The sequence below is a fragment of the Nyctereutes procyonoides genome, unplaced genomic scaffold, assembly GCF_905146905.1.
Source record: "Nyctereutes procyonoides isolate TBG_1078 unplaced genomic scaffold, NYPRO_anot_genome, whole genome shotgun sequence".
Lineage (NCBI taxonomy): Eukaryota > Metazoa > Chordata > Mammalia > Carnivora > Canidae > Nyctereutes > Nyctereutes procyonoides.
In genome coordinates this window covers 10,627,620-10,645,521 of record NW_026575144.1, presented here as the reverse complement: position 1 = coordinate 10,645,521, position 17,902 = coordinate 10,627,620, and the positions used below count along the sequence as shown (strand labels likewise).

The 17,902-nt window shown below is 46.4% G+C and overlaps 1 protein-coding gene and 2 pseudogenes across 2 annotated transcripts in view; 2 read left to right on the top strand and 1 right to left on the bottom strand.

Moving 5' to 3' along the window:
• Positions 1-7,913, bottom strand: part of COG2 (component of oligomeric golgi complex 2) — a 52,290-nt gene extending 44,377 nt beyond the window's left edge. For both annotated transcript variants that reach the window (XR_008662309.1, XM_055308828.1), the window contains exon 1: positions 7,726-7,913. Coding sequence is in view for 1 of the 2 variants with exons in the window: in XM_055308828.1 (XP_055164803.1) it covers positions 7,726-7,797 (72 nt within the window). In the remaining variant the exon portion in view is untranslated. The remainder of the gene's footprint in view (positions 1-7,725) is intronic.
• LOC129499168 (rRNA-processing protein FCF1 homolog) lies at positions 1,511-2,165 on the top strand (annotated as a pseudogene).
• Positions 7,914-10,086: 2,173 nt separating the features above from the next.
• LOC129499183 (glyceraldehyde-3-phosphate dehydrogenase-like) lies at positions 10,087-11,119 on the top strand (annotated as a pseudogene).
• Positions 11,120-17,902: the final 6,783 nt, after the last annotated feature.

The following is a 17,902-nucleotide window of genomic DNA, read 5'->3' as shown; positions in this document are numbered from 1 at the left end:
AATATCCCACAAATATTAAATATGTACCATGTAATTTAGGCTCTGCTCTAAGACCTGGGGACACAGCCATGGTAAAGAAATACAAGGCCTCTGCTCTTAAGGAGCATATATGCTAATGCAGAAATGAAAAAATAAACATGAAAACAAACATATTAATGGAGAGTGAGCAAAGCTAAAAAGAAAACAGGACACTGTAAAGATGAGTGACAAAGGGTTTGTACTTTAATGTGGATGACCAAGAAAGACACTTATAGAACAATGACATCTGAGTTGAGATCCAAATGACACAAAGGAGCTAGCCATGGGAAGAGTGCCCCTGCTTAAGGAACAGCAGTTGCATAAAAATGTCCCTGGAGCTCTTCCCTCCCGTCCCTGCCCTCAAATCTCCCACCCAGGTAGGGGACAGGCAGGTGACACAGTCTCTCAAAACTCAAATTGTGTCTCTCAAACTCATTCTAAATCTTTATTCAGGGCAGCCCGTGTGGCTCAGCAGTTTAGTGCTGCCTTCAGCCCAGGATGTGATCCTGGGGACCCGGAGTCGAGTCCCACGTCGGACTCCCTGCATGGAGCCCGTTTCTCCCTCTGCCTGTGTCTCTGCCTCATTCTCTCTGTCTCTCATAAATAAATAGAATCTTTAAAAAAAAAAAAAGATTTAAATTTTTATTTGGTGATTAAATTATTCAAGCTTCAGAAACTAAAAATATACACTAACGAGTTCTTTCCACCCATCTACAGATTATCTTTAAAGTATCACGAAATAGTAACACTTAAATTCTAAGGAACTTCTAACATTTTAATCAATTTTATATCTAACTTCTTTGTTTTATATACACACACACACACACACACACACACACCTGTTTGACATATTTACAAAAAGGCAAAGAAAACCTATATTCTGTAAATTTATTCATCCAACAAATATTTGAGTACCTCTGTTCCAGTTGATTTCTTCTCTTTTTCTCTCCTTTCCCCTCAATTTAACACCAATCATAATCCATACAGGGTTTTAGTTTACTTTTCCAACTTATTTTCTTGAGTTGTTTAGTACAATTATCTGGTTAAAGTTCTAAGGACTGGCTGCATATTAGAATCACCTGAGGAACTTTAAAAAAAAAAAAACCCAAGGGGCACCTGGCTGGTTCAGTGGGTGGAGTGTGCAGCTCTTGATCTCGGGGTTAGGAGTTCAAGTCCCACACTGGGTGTAGAGATTACTTAAAAATGAAATCTTAAAAAGAAAAAAAAAAAAAAGGAAAAGAAAAAGCCCAAATCCCAGTTTGTGATTAATTTGTTTAAATATTTAAAGAAATTTGATGCTAAATGCTATAAGACTAGTTAAATAACCAAAAGATGTATTTACATAATGCTTTTCTCTTAAATTTTGAACAAAGAAAAATTACTAATAATCAGTAACTCGGTAGGCCAGAAGTGCAACATTTTATTCAACTAATAAGTTTTATAACATTACAACAAGTGAATTAGAAAAGAGAAACAAGAGTGTGGCATGAACATGGGGAAGCAAAAAAAGTAGAAAGACTGTAACCATGAAGCAAATGTTTAGCTCCAAGATCAGAGGCTTAAATAGGACAGATTAAAATCTACAAAGAAAGAAAAGATCCCAGTGTACTCAAGGAAAGAAAGTCCCCCAACACCCTTCTTCCTTCTTCCAATATAAACACACTCTGGGCCACCTTGCCATATCCTGGTTACACGGACTTTATCAACTTTCCCATTAAAACCAGACTTGACCTGGTAACAGTCAATGATGGGCTGCCTGTATGCCAAGTCATACACAGGATTTGTATAACTGTGTAATGGCTGAAACTGAGAAACTGGGGTAAAAGTATTGAGAGGCCCTAAGGATTGCCAAGGATCCAAGATTCGACTGATTACCATGCACACACAAGGGGTCCTATGCAGATGACTGCTTAGTACAGAGAGCCATTAGGCATCAGCTGACCTTAAACACAGGATCCAGAAGATCCCTGGAGTTCCCAGCATGTACACTTCTAACCAGAGGTACAATACTGAGCAGATGCCAGATGATTACAGAGCCCCTCGGTTCTAATTCTTAAAAGATAAAGCTCCTCAACCTTCCTTTAACAACTTTTTCTGTTGCCAGTTCATATAGCAATACTCTGTCGCATGAATTATCCTTCCCCGATTTGCTCTGAGTGGAGTATGGTTAAATACACTCACTTTTTGATGTTGTTTTGAAACTACTATTCTGTATCACTTTAAATTTTGTTGCATCTTTTTATAAGTCAGATGATTCCTTACGTAAAAAAAAAAAAAAATCAAAAGCAAGGACAATAAAAAACACATCTTTTTGCCAGAACCTCTTCTTACCAAGTGCCAATTAAATAAACTTTGTTTGATATTACATCTCTACCACCCAGGAAAGTATTTCACATAAGAAAATTTCTCTATAAAATGAGATATAGCCTATATTCCATATTTGGCTTATTCAAATTTTATGATGATGATGTCCATCTCAAACTGATGTGGAAGAGAATGGAATCTTGTCATCAAGCTCAGAACCTACAAGGTAAGCACTCAGCTCCAGTGACACAAAGGGTGCTCCTACAAGCAGGGGGGGCAGGAGGGGCCACTGGGTAACAGTGGCTGACCTGCCTGCATGCTGCTGTCTGTGATTTGTAATTTTTCCCTCTTCCTTCTCTGTCAGCTGCTATCTCTTGATGCCATCAACAAAGTCCAACTCAAACAGCTCAGTTTTTCTCTGATCCTGTCTATTATACCTAAGCTACCGGCCAAGAGTCCAAATCACCAGCCCTATTGGAATTTCTTCTAAAGTAAAAGGCAGCCTGGGCACCTGGCTGGCTCAGTGGTTAAGCGTCTGCTTTCAGTTCAGGTCATGATCTCAGGGTCCTGGAATTGAGCCCACATTGGGCTTCCTGCTCAATGGAGGAGTCTGCTCTCCCTCTGCCTCTGCCCCTTCCCCCCTCCTCGTGCTCAATCTCTCTCTTGCTCTCTATCTCAAATAAATAAACAAAATCTTTAAAAATAAATAAGTAAAGAAAGAAAGAAGTGACCCTACTGATAAAATGCAGGCGCTGTGGCATACAGACTTTGTACCAGCTTTTGGGCTATTCTTAATATTCTTATTACCCCACTTCCCAAAGTTCCCACCTGTAGCCTCTAGAAAGGAACATGTTACAGCATGATTTCCCAGGACCGATGCATGGGGGTCAGGACATCAGGCCTGTGATTTGCCCCAACTGGCTGTGTGACTTTAGGGGAAGTCATGACACCCCAGTCTCCTTACCTGCAAACCAGAAAAACCGACCACTGTCTTTTTTTTTCACAGGAGCATAAAATGTCAAGAGCTGGAAGAGACTGCAAAGATCATGTAGATAAGCACTGCCTCATTATACTAATGAGGAAACTGAAGCCCAGAGGCGAGTGATTTGCCCCAAGCCACACACAAGCAGACAGCAGAGCTGAAAGTGGACCCACATCTCTGGGTCACAGCTACTCAACCAGCAAAAAGAGATCTAGGCAGCTGGTCATTTTTCCCTTTTCCATGTTGCCAGTTAGAATGCATATTCCTTCAGAACAGAGACACCCTAGACACACTTCCTACAGTGCAGACCACGGACCAGAAAAAGACAAGGACAGGTGCAAGGAGACTGGGTCAGAAGCCTCTATGACACGATGGTGAGAGAGCACTGTGAAGGTACAAAAAGAGATAGAGAGAAGTAGATGGATATGAGAGGTATGTAGGAAGTGAAATCCACAGGACTTGGTAACAGACTAGATTTTGGAAAGGTGAGAAAGGAGTTGACTCCTGAGTTTTCCAACTCCCAACTAGATGGTTGTTGGAGCATTTACTGATATAGGCAATAGGATAAGAAAGCTGGTTTCTAGGGGAGGAGGAGCTCACAAATTCAGTTTTCAACATGATGAGTTTGGGGGACCACAAACATATCCAAATCAGCAAGTTCGGTATATAAGATTGGTGCTCAGGAGGCATTTGGGCCAGAGACAGGAATCTGCCTCAGCTGCCTATAGGTGAAGCTGCATGAAGGGTCATCCAGGGAAAGGAGAGGACGTGTGACTGAGCCCATAACCAGCCATTTATTGGCTACTAGGAGAAGTATGATTATGCACAAAAGACAGACCAGAGAGGTATGACAAAAATCAGAAAGCAGTGCAGGGGGATCCCTGGGTGGCTCAGCGTTTGAGCCTCTCTCTCTGCCCTCTCTCTGTGTCTCTCAATGAATAAATAAATAAAATCTTAAAAAATAAAAAAAATAAAGAAAGCAGTGCAGGACATTTGGTTTGGTGCCAGGTCCAGTAAGGAGACAAAAAAAGGTCTGCTGAATTGATTTACACCTGGCTAACTTGGTAAGAACTTTATTTAGAGGAACAATGGAGCCTTAAAAGTGAAAGGTGAAAAAAAAAGTGAAAGGGGAGAAAGTAAAGACAACCCTTGAGCCCTGGCTGTGATGAGCAAGAGTGACAGGGCAATACCTAGAGGTGGGAGGGTCCAGTGGAAGAGCCTAAAATAGGAGCATGTGTGCAAGCTGATAAAAGAAGCGCAGGAGAGAGGATCCTAACAGGGTCCAGGGAAGGCAAGACGGCATGGCTGCCAAGCAAGGGTGAAAACTTAGCCTGAGGAGGGAGGAGAGCCCCTTCACATAACAGGCAAGGAGCAGAAGGAGAAGGGTACAAATACAAGAATGGGACTGTGATTGGCAAGATGAAGGAACTCCCTTTTTTTTTTAAGATTTTATTTATTTATTCATAGACACACAGAGAGAGAGAGGCAGAGGCAGAGGGAGAAGCAGGCTCCATGCAGGGAGGCCAAGGGACTCGAGCCCGGGTCCAGGATCACACCCCGGGCTGCAGGTGGCACCAAACCGCTGCGCCACCGGGGCTGCCCAGGAGCTCCCATTTGATGTCTGCTATTTTTTCTGTAAAACTGGAGATGAGTCACAGGTTGAGATTTAAGGGAAAGGCTATGATGTCAACAGCCATGTAAATGGGTCTAATTTCTCTCTCTATTATGCCACTTTCTCTCCCCTACCAAGTCACTACCAATACCTTATGTGCTATTCACCTATAGTTGGCTGTCAATCCTAAGGATTTTTGTATTTTTAAGCTGACAAAGTATAATGTTGCCACCACCTCTGCACCAGGGGACTCTCCCCACCTGCCACTCCTGCATTGTGATCACCTACGTCTTTCACATACCTTTCCTCTCCTCTGTATTTCTCATTAGATCTCATAAAAACCACCGAAATAACTTTTTAAGTAGTCTCCTGCCAACAGTCAGCTCCAGAGCAACAGATACGACCATGCAACTTCCTGCTTTAAACCTGACTGTACATCCACAATGAATCAACATCAACACAAATCCGTCACTGCAGTCTCCAAGGTACAACTGGCAGCCCCAGCCCATCTACTTTTCTACCTCCCCCGTCTCATTCCTGGGCACTCTTCCAGGCTCCAGCCACTGTGGACTAAGGGGAGATTCTGGGCACAAACGTTCTTCCTAGTACCAGCTCAAGAACCAAAACTGTATCTCATCTATCTTTGTGCCATCATGTCTGGATCGCTGGCTGGCACCCAGTAGGTGATCAATGAACGCCTGTTTACTAAATGAGCAACTACCATTGCCCTACCAGGTCCACATCACATGGGGCGGACTAACGACACATTTCTCAGCAACGACTGGATTTAAGTAATCTCAACTCTCCCAGTGAAAACATATTCTCTAACTTTCCCTCAGGCACAAAACCTCTCCAGTTACAAAACGTGTTAAATGAGACATATATGTAGATGTATAACCCCAACCGCAAGCTCTCCACTCATCGCTTCTGCCATGGAACTGCAAGTTATAAAATGTCTCTCTGAAGGAAACACAAATTGCAAATGACCTTTATCTCTGGGCCTCACCTAGACAATCAACAACGTTTTACACAGCACAGCTGTTCTACGTACTTTCCTTCATCACATGAAGAGGTCACGTTCATTAGCACCACAAATTATCTGGCACATTCAAAAGCTTAAGAGCCATGAAAGAACAGGGAGTTGCTGGCATTCGAGCCAGGTTCTGGGTCTGCTCTCTCCCTACCTCTAAGTCCTGCTTTAGAACTTCTATTTTGAGATTTCTATTTTCTGAAGCTGCTTTGGCCAAAGGCATTCCGTCAGCTCAGAGTGAGAGAGATGGCGGGGCTAGTAAGGCTGAGGGAATGCCGGCGTCAGGCTCCAAGCAAGCTGAAGAAATCGAAAGACGGACAAGCCAGAGATTTCTGTGCTGAGATTCAGGTCTGTGTGTGTGCCTCTTCTTCTTCCAGTGACCTCTCCCTGTCATGTACCTTTAGTTAACAAAGGGTTTCTGGATCAGTGAAGTCACGCTCTGCCCTCTTGCAAACATCCCACTCAAGTTACACCTGTCATTACAGTGGCTTACTGGAAACACCCCTGTGTAAGAACAAGGGTCCAGCACTCCTCGGTCCAGACAGTCCTACATGTTAAAAATGACACGGCCACACTGCAGAGGATCCAGATATAAACACTTCTTAAAGCCGGAGTCTGGGAGATGTCATCTGAATGCAAATACCAAAAAGGGACTAGTTGGTTGGCTCAAAAAAAGAAAAAGAAAAAAAAAACGTATTATGACGAAGCCGTCAAAAAATAAGAAATTTAAACTCCTTTCAAAACTTTTAGGTGCCTATAGAGCCGAGCTTTTAACTTTCTCACACGAGACTAGCTACTAAGTGGTGTCAAAAATCCCAATCGTTGGGATCCCTGGGTAGCTCAGCGGCTTGGAGCCTCCCTTCCACCCTGGGTCTCCAGGATCGAGTCCCATGTCGGGCTCCCTGCATGGAGCCTGCTTCTCTCTCTCTCTCTCTCTCTGTGTGTGTGTGTGTGTCTCGTGAATAAATAAAATCTTTAAAAAAATCCCAATCGTTAAACATAGATTTTTTTCTTGATAGTTTAAGACCCAGAAGAATACACATAATAAGTAAACCAGAGTTCCTCCTAGCTCTGATTCAAATCTTGGGCATTTTCAAGACTGTGCCTGATGAACCTTTATTGTCAGTAAAGTGTTCTCAGTTTGTATTTCCATTCTGCAAATTTATGTGCTACGATTATCGGCAGACCAGCTTCGAGTTCCCCTTAACGAAGGGAAGCAGGGCAACGTCAGAAGAGGGGCTCGGTTTGCTTCGGAGCACTGCAACAGAATCGATCAGTAAGGGCCGCGGCCGTTTAAAGCTCTCACTTCAGGGCCTCGAGACGAAAAGTCAGGCAAAAACTTTTGACTACGTGCCCTTCTCACCCGACCCGATGCCCGGGTAGGTAGGCTGGCTGAGCTTCTGCGCGCAAGGCACTGGCAGGCTGGCGGGCCAGGGGCCGGCGGTCCGACCGCGCCGCGCCGCGCCGCCCTGCACCCTAACGCAGCCGGGCCCCAGCGGGGACTTTTACGTTCAGCTCAAAACCACTGGCCCTGAACTTTCAGGCCTTTTCGCTGCATGTGCACGATCTCACACAAGCGCCTGCTCCGGGCTGCGCCTACAAACCTGAGGCCAAGAGACTCACTGCGAAGCGCAGCGAGGTCCCCGCCGAGGGCCGGTCCGGGCGGGTGCGCCCAGGGAGCGCTCGGGAGAAGCCCGAGGGAGGCCCGGGGGGCCAGCGAGGGCAGGTCACCCACGGCCCGGCCCGGCCCGGCCCGGGGAGCCGCGCCCCGGCGCGCACCTTCATGAACTCGTCCTTGTCGAAGCAGAGCGTGTCCGGCCCCTTGGGCAGGTTCATCCTACTTCTGTCCATCCCGCCGGCCGCCGCCTCTCAGCGCAGACCGTCGAGCTAGGAGAAGACGCGGGAGGTTGCGCTCGCTGCCGCGGCGGCCGCGGCCACCGCCAGCTTCTACGGCCCGGCAGGCGCCGCTTCCGCCAACATGGCGGCGCCCGCGCCGCGGCCAATGAGCGGGGACGCCGCGGGCCCGCCCCCGCCTCCGCCGCGGCCAAGAGGGGCGCGCCGGCCGCCGCCGCTGAGCCGGCGCGTGGTGCTGCCACCGCGAGGCGGAGGGCGGCACTACGGCCTCGCGCGCCGTCCGGCCGGGCCGCCCAGGAGCCCGCGGGGCCCGAGGGGAGCCGGGGAGGGGACGGCAGGGGACGCTCAGGGGATGCTCAGGGGATGCTCAGGGGCGCCCCCCCGGCCCCACCGTTTCCACTGGAAAATCGTCCCGCGGGGCTGTTCCCCTGTCTCCTCCCCACTCTGTCCCGCGGGAAGCAGAGCCGTGGCGGGACGCTGGCCCTCGCCGCCGCCTGGGCCGCCTGGGCCGCCTGGGCCGCCTGGGCCGCCGGGCCCCTGGGAGCTGGCCGGCCCTGAGCCCCGGCACCCCGGCGGGCGCAGCCTCTGCTCCCCGGCTCAGCTCCAGGGGCTGCGGGGACGGCGGCGGCCCGCTGGGCGGCCTCGGGTGCCAAGTCAAGGGCCCTTCCCCGAGCGCCTCGCCACCCGCCCACGCGCAGCCCACGGCTGTTCCGAATCGGGGCCGGGGACGCGCACGTGCGTGTCTGAGGCCCGCCTGGGAGCGAGCGCCGCCCCCCCCTGGCGCTCCCCCTCCCCCCCTCCCCCGTCCATCCCAAATTTATCTTTGAGATGTTCTTTCTTCTTCCATTGCTCTCGGGCCCGCTGCCCTCCCCTTTCGTGTGAATGCCGTGGTCGAATGATGATTCATTTCTCTTTTTTCTCCTTCGACTCTGACATCTCAACCCACGAAGCCCCCTGCACGCTTCGCTTCCTGCAGCCCCGGGCTGCTGCTCCCGGTGCTGTGTTCCCCTGGAGGTAGCATCAGCCCTTAGTAGTCCTTACAGAGGGATGGAGCAGAGGAAGACAAGACCTTATAACTAGAGTCTTGTATTCGAGTCACTCCAAACGGGAAAGTGCTCACTTTTTAAAGAAATGTCCATATAGAATCCGAAACAATATATCCCCTAGCAGTGGGCCTGGCAAGGCTCGTTGAAGAAAATATTACCAGCCGATACCCAGAGAATATGGTAGATGAGAGGAGAGCTGGGATCTTAGCTGGAAAATCAGAATAAATTGCCAGGGGAGCAATTATGAAAAGTGCACTCTATGTCCCTGTCATGTTGGTTTGGGTATAGGATCGAAAGCCTCATTATTTGGTCTTTGTTTGCTCTTATTATGAAATTTTTTCAAACATACACGAGAGTATGTAAGGATCCCTGCTCTTCCATGTGTGTACTCATCGCTCTGCTTCACCAATCCTCTGTTTCACGTGCCCTCCTCCTACCATGTCCCCTGCAGCGCCACCCTATATAGTTTGGGGGGGGTGGGGCATCTGGAATACATTTCAAAGTAAAAAATCCCAAACACCACATCATTCTCTGCTCCCCAAATACCTTGGTTTACACATCAAAGAAGAAGAGGAAGAGGAGGAGGGGAAGAAGAAGGAGTATAAGGAAGAGAAGGAGAAAAGATGAAGAAGAAAAGAGATTTCCTTACAAACCCACAAAGCCACCTAAAAAAATCAATAAACCCTCAGACTGGCTCTGAGAGGCATGACTTTTAGCCCAAGGCCACGCGGTTAATAAGTGACAAGTGCAAACCCAGGCAGCGCAAACTGCAAAGCCCACACTCATCCAAAGCACCCGGAGAGGAGGCGAGGATGCTGGGCAGACCAAACAAAGCTGTCCGGGAAGCCCTGCCTGCCCTAGAGGTCTGGAGTTGAACTGTTTCTTACCTTCATTGTAATTCCCTTCTGAAATTATCGCTAGGCCTTTCGTCAAGACATGAGCCTAAACTGGTGCAGCCTGGTGTGCTAATCTTGGGGATGTTGAGGGATTAGGGGCCAATGAAGAATGAAGATTCCTGCTGCCTGCTCTTCTAAGAGTCAGTAGGGAACAACCAAGACCCCCCACAGTGGGCTGCTGCCTCTGAGCCCCAGGCTCCGGCAGTGGTGCCCTTAACCAAAGCCAAGAGCAACAGGAAAGGTCCCATATGCTAATAGAACATCCTGGAGAGGCACTCTGCTCCTCCCCATCCGACAGACAGCCCCATCTTCTGGTGCAGGGCCAGCCGCGTCCCCAAGATACGATGGCGAAGGTCGGAGTCAACGGATTTGGCCGTATTGGGTGCCTGGTCACCAGGGCTGCTTTTAACTCTGGCAAAGTGGATATTGTCGCCATCAATGACCCCTTCATTGATCTCAACTACATGGTGTACATGTTCCAGTATGACTCTACCCACGGCAAATTCCACAGCATGGTCAAGGCTGAGAACGGGAAACTTGTCATCAACAGGAAGCCCATCTCCATCTTCCAGGAGCGAGATCCCGCCAACATCAAATGGGGTGATGCTGGTGCTGAGTATGTTGTGGAGTCCACTGGGGTCTTCACCTCCATGGAGAAGGCTGGGACTCACTTGAAGGGCGGGGCCAAGAGGGTCATCATCTCTGCTCCTTCTGCTGATGCCCTCATGTTTGTGATGGGCGTGAACCACGAGAAGTATGACAACTCCCTCAAGATTGTCAGCAATGCCTCCTGCACCACCAACTGCTTGGCTCCTCTAGCCAAAGTCATCCATGACCACTTCGGCATCGTGGAGGGCCTCATGACCACCGTCCATGCCATCACTGCCACCCAGAAGACCATGGACAGCCCCTCTGGGAAGCTGTGGCGTGACGGCTGAGGGGCTGCCCAGAACATCATCCCTGCTTCCACTGGAGCCGCCAAGGCTGTGGGCAAGGTCATCCCTGTGCTGAACGGGAAGCTCACTGGCATGGCCTTCCGTGTCCCCACCCCCAACGTGTCAGTTGTGGATCTGACCTGCTGCCTGGAGAAAGCTGCCAAATATGACGACATCAAGAAGGTAGTGAAGCAGGCATCAGAGGGCGCCCTCAAGGGCATCCTGGGCAACACTGAGGTCTCCTGTGACTTCAGTAGTGACACCCACTCTTCCACCTTCCATGCCAGGGCTGGCATTGCCCTCAATGACCACTTTGTCAAGCTCATTTCCTGGTATGACAATGAATTCGGCTACAGCAACCGGGTGGTGGACCTCATGGTCCACATGGCCTCCAAGGAGTAAGAGCCTCCTGGACCACCAGCCCCAGCAAGAACAAGAGGAAGAGAGGCCCTCAGCTGCTGGGGAGTCCCTGCCTCAACTTAATCCCCCAACACACTGAGAATTTCCTGACCTCCAATTTACATCCCAGACCCCGAGGAAGGGGAGGGGCTTGTGGAGTCCTACCTTGTCATGTACCATCAATAAAGTATACTGTAACCCCCCCCAAAAAAAATAACACCCTGGAGAGGAGGAAGGAAAGACAGTAAAGTGAAACCTGCCTAGAAGACACTGCCCCCAATTTCCACTCTGATATTCAGTTGGTACACACCATTTCAGCCACACAAAGTTAGGGGCTATACTCTGGCCAGAGCCTGCTATGTGTCCCCCTGCTGCCCTGACCCCTTCCAAGATCCCTAGCAGGGCTTTAGGATCCAGACATTAGAAAGGTAACACATGGCTGAGCAGGGGTCCTCTGGCCACCTTTAGATTGGTTACTTGTCTCGCTGTTAAATATTTGTCTAGTGTTAAATGTTTGACTATCGTCTTTGGTGATAACACCTATTTCATAGGAAATAGGAGCTGGAATCCAGGAAACAGGAGCTGGAAGATTCCATTTGAAGGTAGATATGAAGCTTCTTATCAATGCCAGACATAATTGGTGGTCAGTATACCCTAATTTCTCCTCTCTTCTCTGATCTGTACTTTCCTTAAGAGGGATGAAACTTTAAGTTGACATGTTTTATCTTCAAGTCTCTTTCTATATTCCCTAATTTGTCTTTCTTGCCTTCATTTCACCCTAAAGCTTATGCCCACTACTTCCTTTCTAAGTAAATATTAACCCTCTTTGACTTTCTCTGGAAAATTCTCAGTTCCCTCTTTTCACTGGCACTGTGACAGGTCCTCATTTCTCCTTCCCACTCTTCTCTATTTATAGTTTTCACATTTTTGGTAGGTTTGCTACAGAACACTCAAAAATTGCAAAGAGAAATATTGTGCTCGGGAAATTTGTACGGGCATTTTCTCCAATATCATCCTTATGTTCTTCTGAGCCTCTCCTGAACTGTTGGACTAAAGCAGCCAACTCTTCTACCAGCAACCAGAGTCGTCCTTGTTCACTACTGTGGGAACAGAGGGTTTCCATTTTGAACTAAAGGCTGAGCATATAGTCTGGTGGTCTTCATTGCCAGGAAAGCAGGTGCAGGGTGGGCGGAGCATGGAGACAGACATCAGGGGGAGGCCTCCATGTGACTGGGAAAGCTCACAATGAGCCAACAGGGCCATTTCAACATCTTCTGTATTTTAGCTATACCCTGTTTCATTCCAGAGTGGATTTGAGGTCATTTGGTTTGATTCTTAAATGTTTCCCATTCTGGGGCACCTGGGTGGCTCAGTGGTTGAGCATTTGCCTTTGGCTCAGGGCATGATCCCAGGGTCCTGGGATCGAGTCCCGCATCAGGCTCCCCCACAGGGAGCCTGCTTCTCCGTCTGCCTATGTCTCTGCCTCTCTCTGTGTGTCTCATGAATGAATGAATGAATGAATGAATGAATAAATAAATAAATAAATAAATAAAACCTTTGGGATGCCTGGCTCGCTCAGTGGTGGAGCATCTGCCTTCTGCCCAGGGTGTGGTCCTGGAGTCCCGGGATGGAGTCCAGCATCGGGCTCCCCACAGGAAGCCTGCTTCTCTCTCTGCCTGTGTCTCTCATGAATAAATAAATAAAATCTTTTAAAAATTTTTTCATTCCAACTAGAAAACAGATTAATCCGAGGGCCTCCCAAATTCTGCTTCATCTCTCTAATCAATTAGTACCCCAAATCAGGTATGATAGTGCCAGAACATTCTTCCATGTGTATTTTATAACAGACTGACATTTTACCAGGTTTTTTTCAAACTAATAGGAATGGGATAACCTTTTCTTAAGTATTACAGGGAAAATCATGAAAGACTTTGAAATGAACCTAAAAGATCATAGTGTCTTCAAAGGGAAAACAGGTGTTGTCTCATGTACCCTTCTGGGCTAACTGATCCTATGGGATATTCTGTGCCTTTCTAGTCTCTGAGCTACTTTGAAATTCTATAGATCGTACATGATTGATATGGATGCAAATAATCTTGCTTATGGACATGCAAATGAATTTTGCCCACTGAAAGGACAGTTGACCCTCTCTTTCCTTTGGTAGAAGCCAGTTCAGCATCCATTTGCATTCTATTTGCATATCTATTTGCATCTGTCAAAGCAAATTCATTTAAGTATTATTGATTGTATACATGTCTGCATTTGAGATTCTCGCTTGAAGTGGTGGTTACATCTCAGGGTGGTTTGCATCCTATGAAAGGATTCTGGTAATTGAAAAGGGCAGAGAAATCAAATCAGAGTGAGTTTTAGAATTACCTTTTGCGTGGCCAGCGCTATGCCAGTGGGGAGAATGAATGAAGCTCAAGCCCCAGGATCTGGCCCTGAGGAGCCCCAATAATCTGTGTAGACATTGTCATATCTGACAAGTGTACATTACTTTTTCCTGTCAGTGTTTCTCGGGGTTCAGTTAACCAACCTTCGTCTTCCATGCTACCCTCTCCTGTAGTGATATCAACTGTGCCCTTGGCTTCAGTTCCCATTTACGATAGAACACTTCTCCCATTGTATCACCACCATCTGTTTCTTTCCTCCCCACCAGACTCATGTAACCGACCACTTACTTGTGCTATTTCACTCTGATGTCCTATACACCTATACCCTCATTTCACCTGAGCCTCCAAACTCAGAATGCTCAAAACTTGATTTATTATCTTTTCTGGAAGGCTTGCTTATCCTCCTTCATTTTGCTTCTTTAAAAATGGCTCTACCAATGCCAGCTGCATATACCAGAAACCCAGGAATCAATCATATGACTGAGCCTACCTGTTGTACTTTAAAACCCTTGCCCACAAACCTCCATGGATACTCAACACTGACTTCAAACTCCCTTGTCTCTCCAGTGGGTTTGCTTTGCCTCTAATGATGACTAATTTCACACCTTCAAGACTTGCCTCAACAACCCCCAGACTCTCCTTTTCTGAACAATGTCCTTTCACTCTCAGCTCATGCCCTAGTGTCACACTTGGGGAGGGGGGCGGTGGGAAATAAAAGCCACTTATGCAGGAATTCCCTTTTCTTATCACCTTTAAATCACATTTATACTTGCATTTGTATCCATTTTTATTTGTTTTTAAACATTCACTCAACAAATATTTAGTAAGTACCTACTATGTGATACACATTGCCCTGAGTGTTTGTAAACTTGTGGTGAACAACACGGAAAAGCCCCTGGCATCCTGGACTTTATATGGTAATTGGAGAAATGTACAAGAAACAGAGAAAAGAAAAATGTGAGCTGAAGACAGAGCAGGTTTATTGAGAAGAGCAGAGAGAGACTATTCCAGGGGAGCATGTGCCCACTGGCTATAATTCACCCAGTGGGGACTCCCTCCCATGTTTGAGATTTATTCCCTCCAGCCTTTGCCAGGATTCCACTCCCAGCGTTAACATCAAGGTCTCCTTTCCAATGGATCCTTCCAATCAGCATATAAATGACCTTTGTCTCAAAATAAAACAGACTTCCTTTGACTTTACATCTTCCTATAGCCACCTCTATATTTCTTTCCCCATCTCATTCCTAGCTAGCATAACTTATAAAATATTTGTCTATACCTGTGGGTACACTATTAGGGTACCATGTACCCAAGGATACCTGAAAAATCTTCAAAGAATCCACATGTGCAGATCATTTTAAGGAAGTCCATTTTCAGATCCAAACACCATCTATACTCTGTAGTATAAATGATATGCCCAAGAATGGGTCTGATACCATGATACTCTTCTCACTTCCTCCCAAATCTTATTAGCGTATGACTTGGGCTGATACCAAACTTGAAATTATTGGTTTTGTTTCAAGTAACATCCTTCAGTGGGTAAACTTGGGGCTCCACCACTAGGGCTTCCTCTCCTTATTAAGGTTGAAGGTTAGCATTGGAAAGAGGGTATTCGGGTTGATGTTGAAGCTCTAAAATCAGAAAAACAACCAATTTGGGTTAGTGACACTGATTCCTCTATATTTAAGTTAAATTATATTTTTTTTAGAAACATAATAGGGAAAAACACAAGTAAGCATTTTAATGATGTCGTTTCATTCCAGTGTAGTTTGGTAAGTAAAATAACAGAAAACTAGGTTGTTCTTCCTTTAAAAAATCAAATTGTAGCAGGAAAATTGTATTCCAATGAAGTCAATCCTTTCCTGTTTCATTTTTTTAATGTTTAATATTTTCAATGTCTAGTTAATAAAATATACATAAACTGCAATGAAACATTTATGATTAAAAATTTCAGATGTCAACTTACAAATGTGCAAGGTGCATGAATTCTTGTAGGGGGTTTTTGTGCATCCTACACTCCTAGTATTAGAAAACATGGACATACACTTGGCATTTCTAGGTTCTCACTTCTCTACTGCACTCTTAGTCACGTGGTTTCTCTTCCTACCATTCTGGACCTATACCCTCAGCTTGCTTCTCTGACTCATCTCTGCACCTTAAGGAGCTTGATTCTGGGTTTTTTGTTCTCTCTCCATCAGGGTTTCACAACTTGGCACTATTGACACTTTGTCTGGATTATTCTCAGCTATGGGGCCTGTCCTGTGCACTGCAGGATGCTTATAAGCATCTCTGGTCTCTAGCCACCAGATGCCACCAGGGTGGCCAGTAGCCACCCCTGACCCAGTTGTGACCACCAAAAACGTGTCTGGATATTATTCAATCTGCCCTGGGAGCAAAGCTCCTTGCCTCCCAGCCCCAGTTTGAGAACCACCGCTCTAGATGATTCCATCTGGCATCATTGATTTAAGTACTTTGTATAAGCTGAAGGCTCTGAAGTTAGCATCTTTAATCCTCACCTGACATTGGAGCTGAGACTCATGTGCCCGACTGCCTGCAGCATTTCTCCAGGAATATGTAACAGGAGTCTTGTTTTCACCATGATTTCTAACCTGCTCCCTCCTCAACCTGCTCCTGTCCCAGTCTCCCCGTCTTAGTAAATGGCATCCCCACCTACCACCTAAAGCCTCAGTCCCTGGGATGGGTTCTCTCTTTCCTTATCTCATATTTAATCCATCAGCAAAGCCAACTGATTTTACCTCTAAAACAGAAGTCAGACTTGATCACTGCTCTTCATATCCACTGCTCCCATTTGAACTCAGACCTTGAAATTTTTTTGCATTTTAGATACTGCAAATAGACTTTGGTCTCACGACTACACCTATGTAGATATTTTACAAAATCGCTGAAGATCACTAATCACTACCACATTGCCAAATCTAATGAGTAATTCTCAGATCTCAAATGACTCAATCCATCAGTCCCAAATGACACAGAAGTCCCTTCACTTCTCTTAAAATATTCTATTTTACTCATTGAGATTTTGGCTCTCTCTTCCTTTTCCACATTTGTCACTGATTGCTCCTTTCTCTGCTGGATTCTCTTGAACTTCCTGACCTTTAAACATCAGTGTGCTCCCGGACTCAGAACTTCAGGCTGAATTTTCTGTTGTGTTAAAAACAAAATTCAACCGAGCAAATTTTTAAAAACCTCTTGGCTTTATTCAGTGATTGATGAAATGGGCAGCACCTGATCTAACAGACTGAAAGGACCTCTGAGGAGTTGTACAAAATAAAAGACTTTTATAGGCAGAAGGAGGAAGGAGCAAACAAGTCACATTAATAATAATAATAATAAAAGCAGGTTGGTTATTGCAAGGTGACTTTCCTTCAGGGGGTGGTGGGGGTCCATCAGGTAGATGACCTAAGGAGTGCTGATCAGGTGATGACTGATTGACTGGTTTCAGATTCCATTTCTGGGAGAGCTGAAATCATAAGTAAGTCTCGGTTCAGTGACATGGGGCTTAGCATAAGCAACTCCATTTTGTGCCTGTTGTCTTGTTTTTAACAGTTACTTTATAACACATAATAGCAATTTTAGTAGCTTTAAACAACTTAGTTTATTATCTTACCATTTCTGTCTGTCAGGAGGCCAGGCACAGCTTAATGGGGTCCTCCACTTGGGGTCTCACTCAAAGGACAAGAGAAGGTGTCATCTGTATTCTCACCTGCAGGCTTCACCAGGGAAGAATCTGCTTCCAAACCCACTCAGGTTGTTGGCAGAACTCATTTCCTTACACCTGTATAGTTTGATGGGAGGTCAGGAGGAGAGTCTTCTGGCTGTTAACTAGAGACTATCCTCAGCTCCCAAAGGCTACCTGCAGTCCTCCGTTGTATGACTGCCTCCACAGGTGGTTCAAAACATAGCTCTTTGCTTCTTCAGGGCCAGCAGGAAAGCCTCTCATTCCAATCAGTAAAAACAGTCTTATTTAATAACTTGTGATCATAATGGCATCCCCTTACCTTGCCAAATTCTACAAGCAAGTCCCAGGTCCCATCCAAACTCTCGTCCACACTCAAAGGATAAACACAAGGGGACAGGTATCACGAAGCTGCCTTAGATGCTGTTGAACACACCTCTAACCACACTCACTGCATAGATAAGTCCACTCTTTCTCAGGGCCTGAAATATCACCTATATCCTAATGATGTTCATATTTATGTCTCCAGCCTGGACCTCATCCCTCAACTCTGAACTCATGTATTCAGTTGCCTGCCTGACATTTCAATGTGGATTCAACCACCATCTCAAATGTAACGTCTCCAAAACCAAACACCTGTTTCCCATCAAACTTGATTCTCTCGTAGTCTTTCCCATTTTCGCAAATGGCAACTTCATCGTTCCAGTGCCTCAGGCCAAAAAATCATAAAATCATC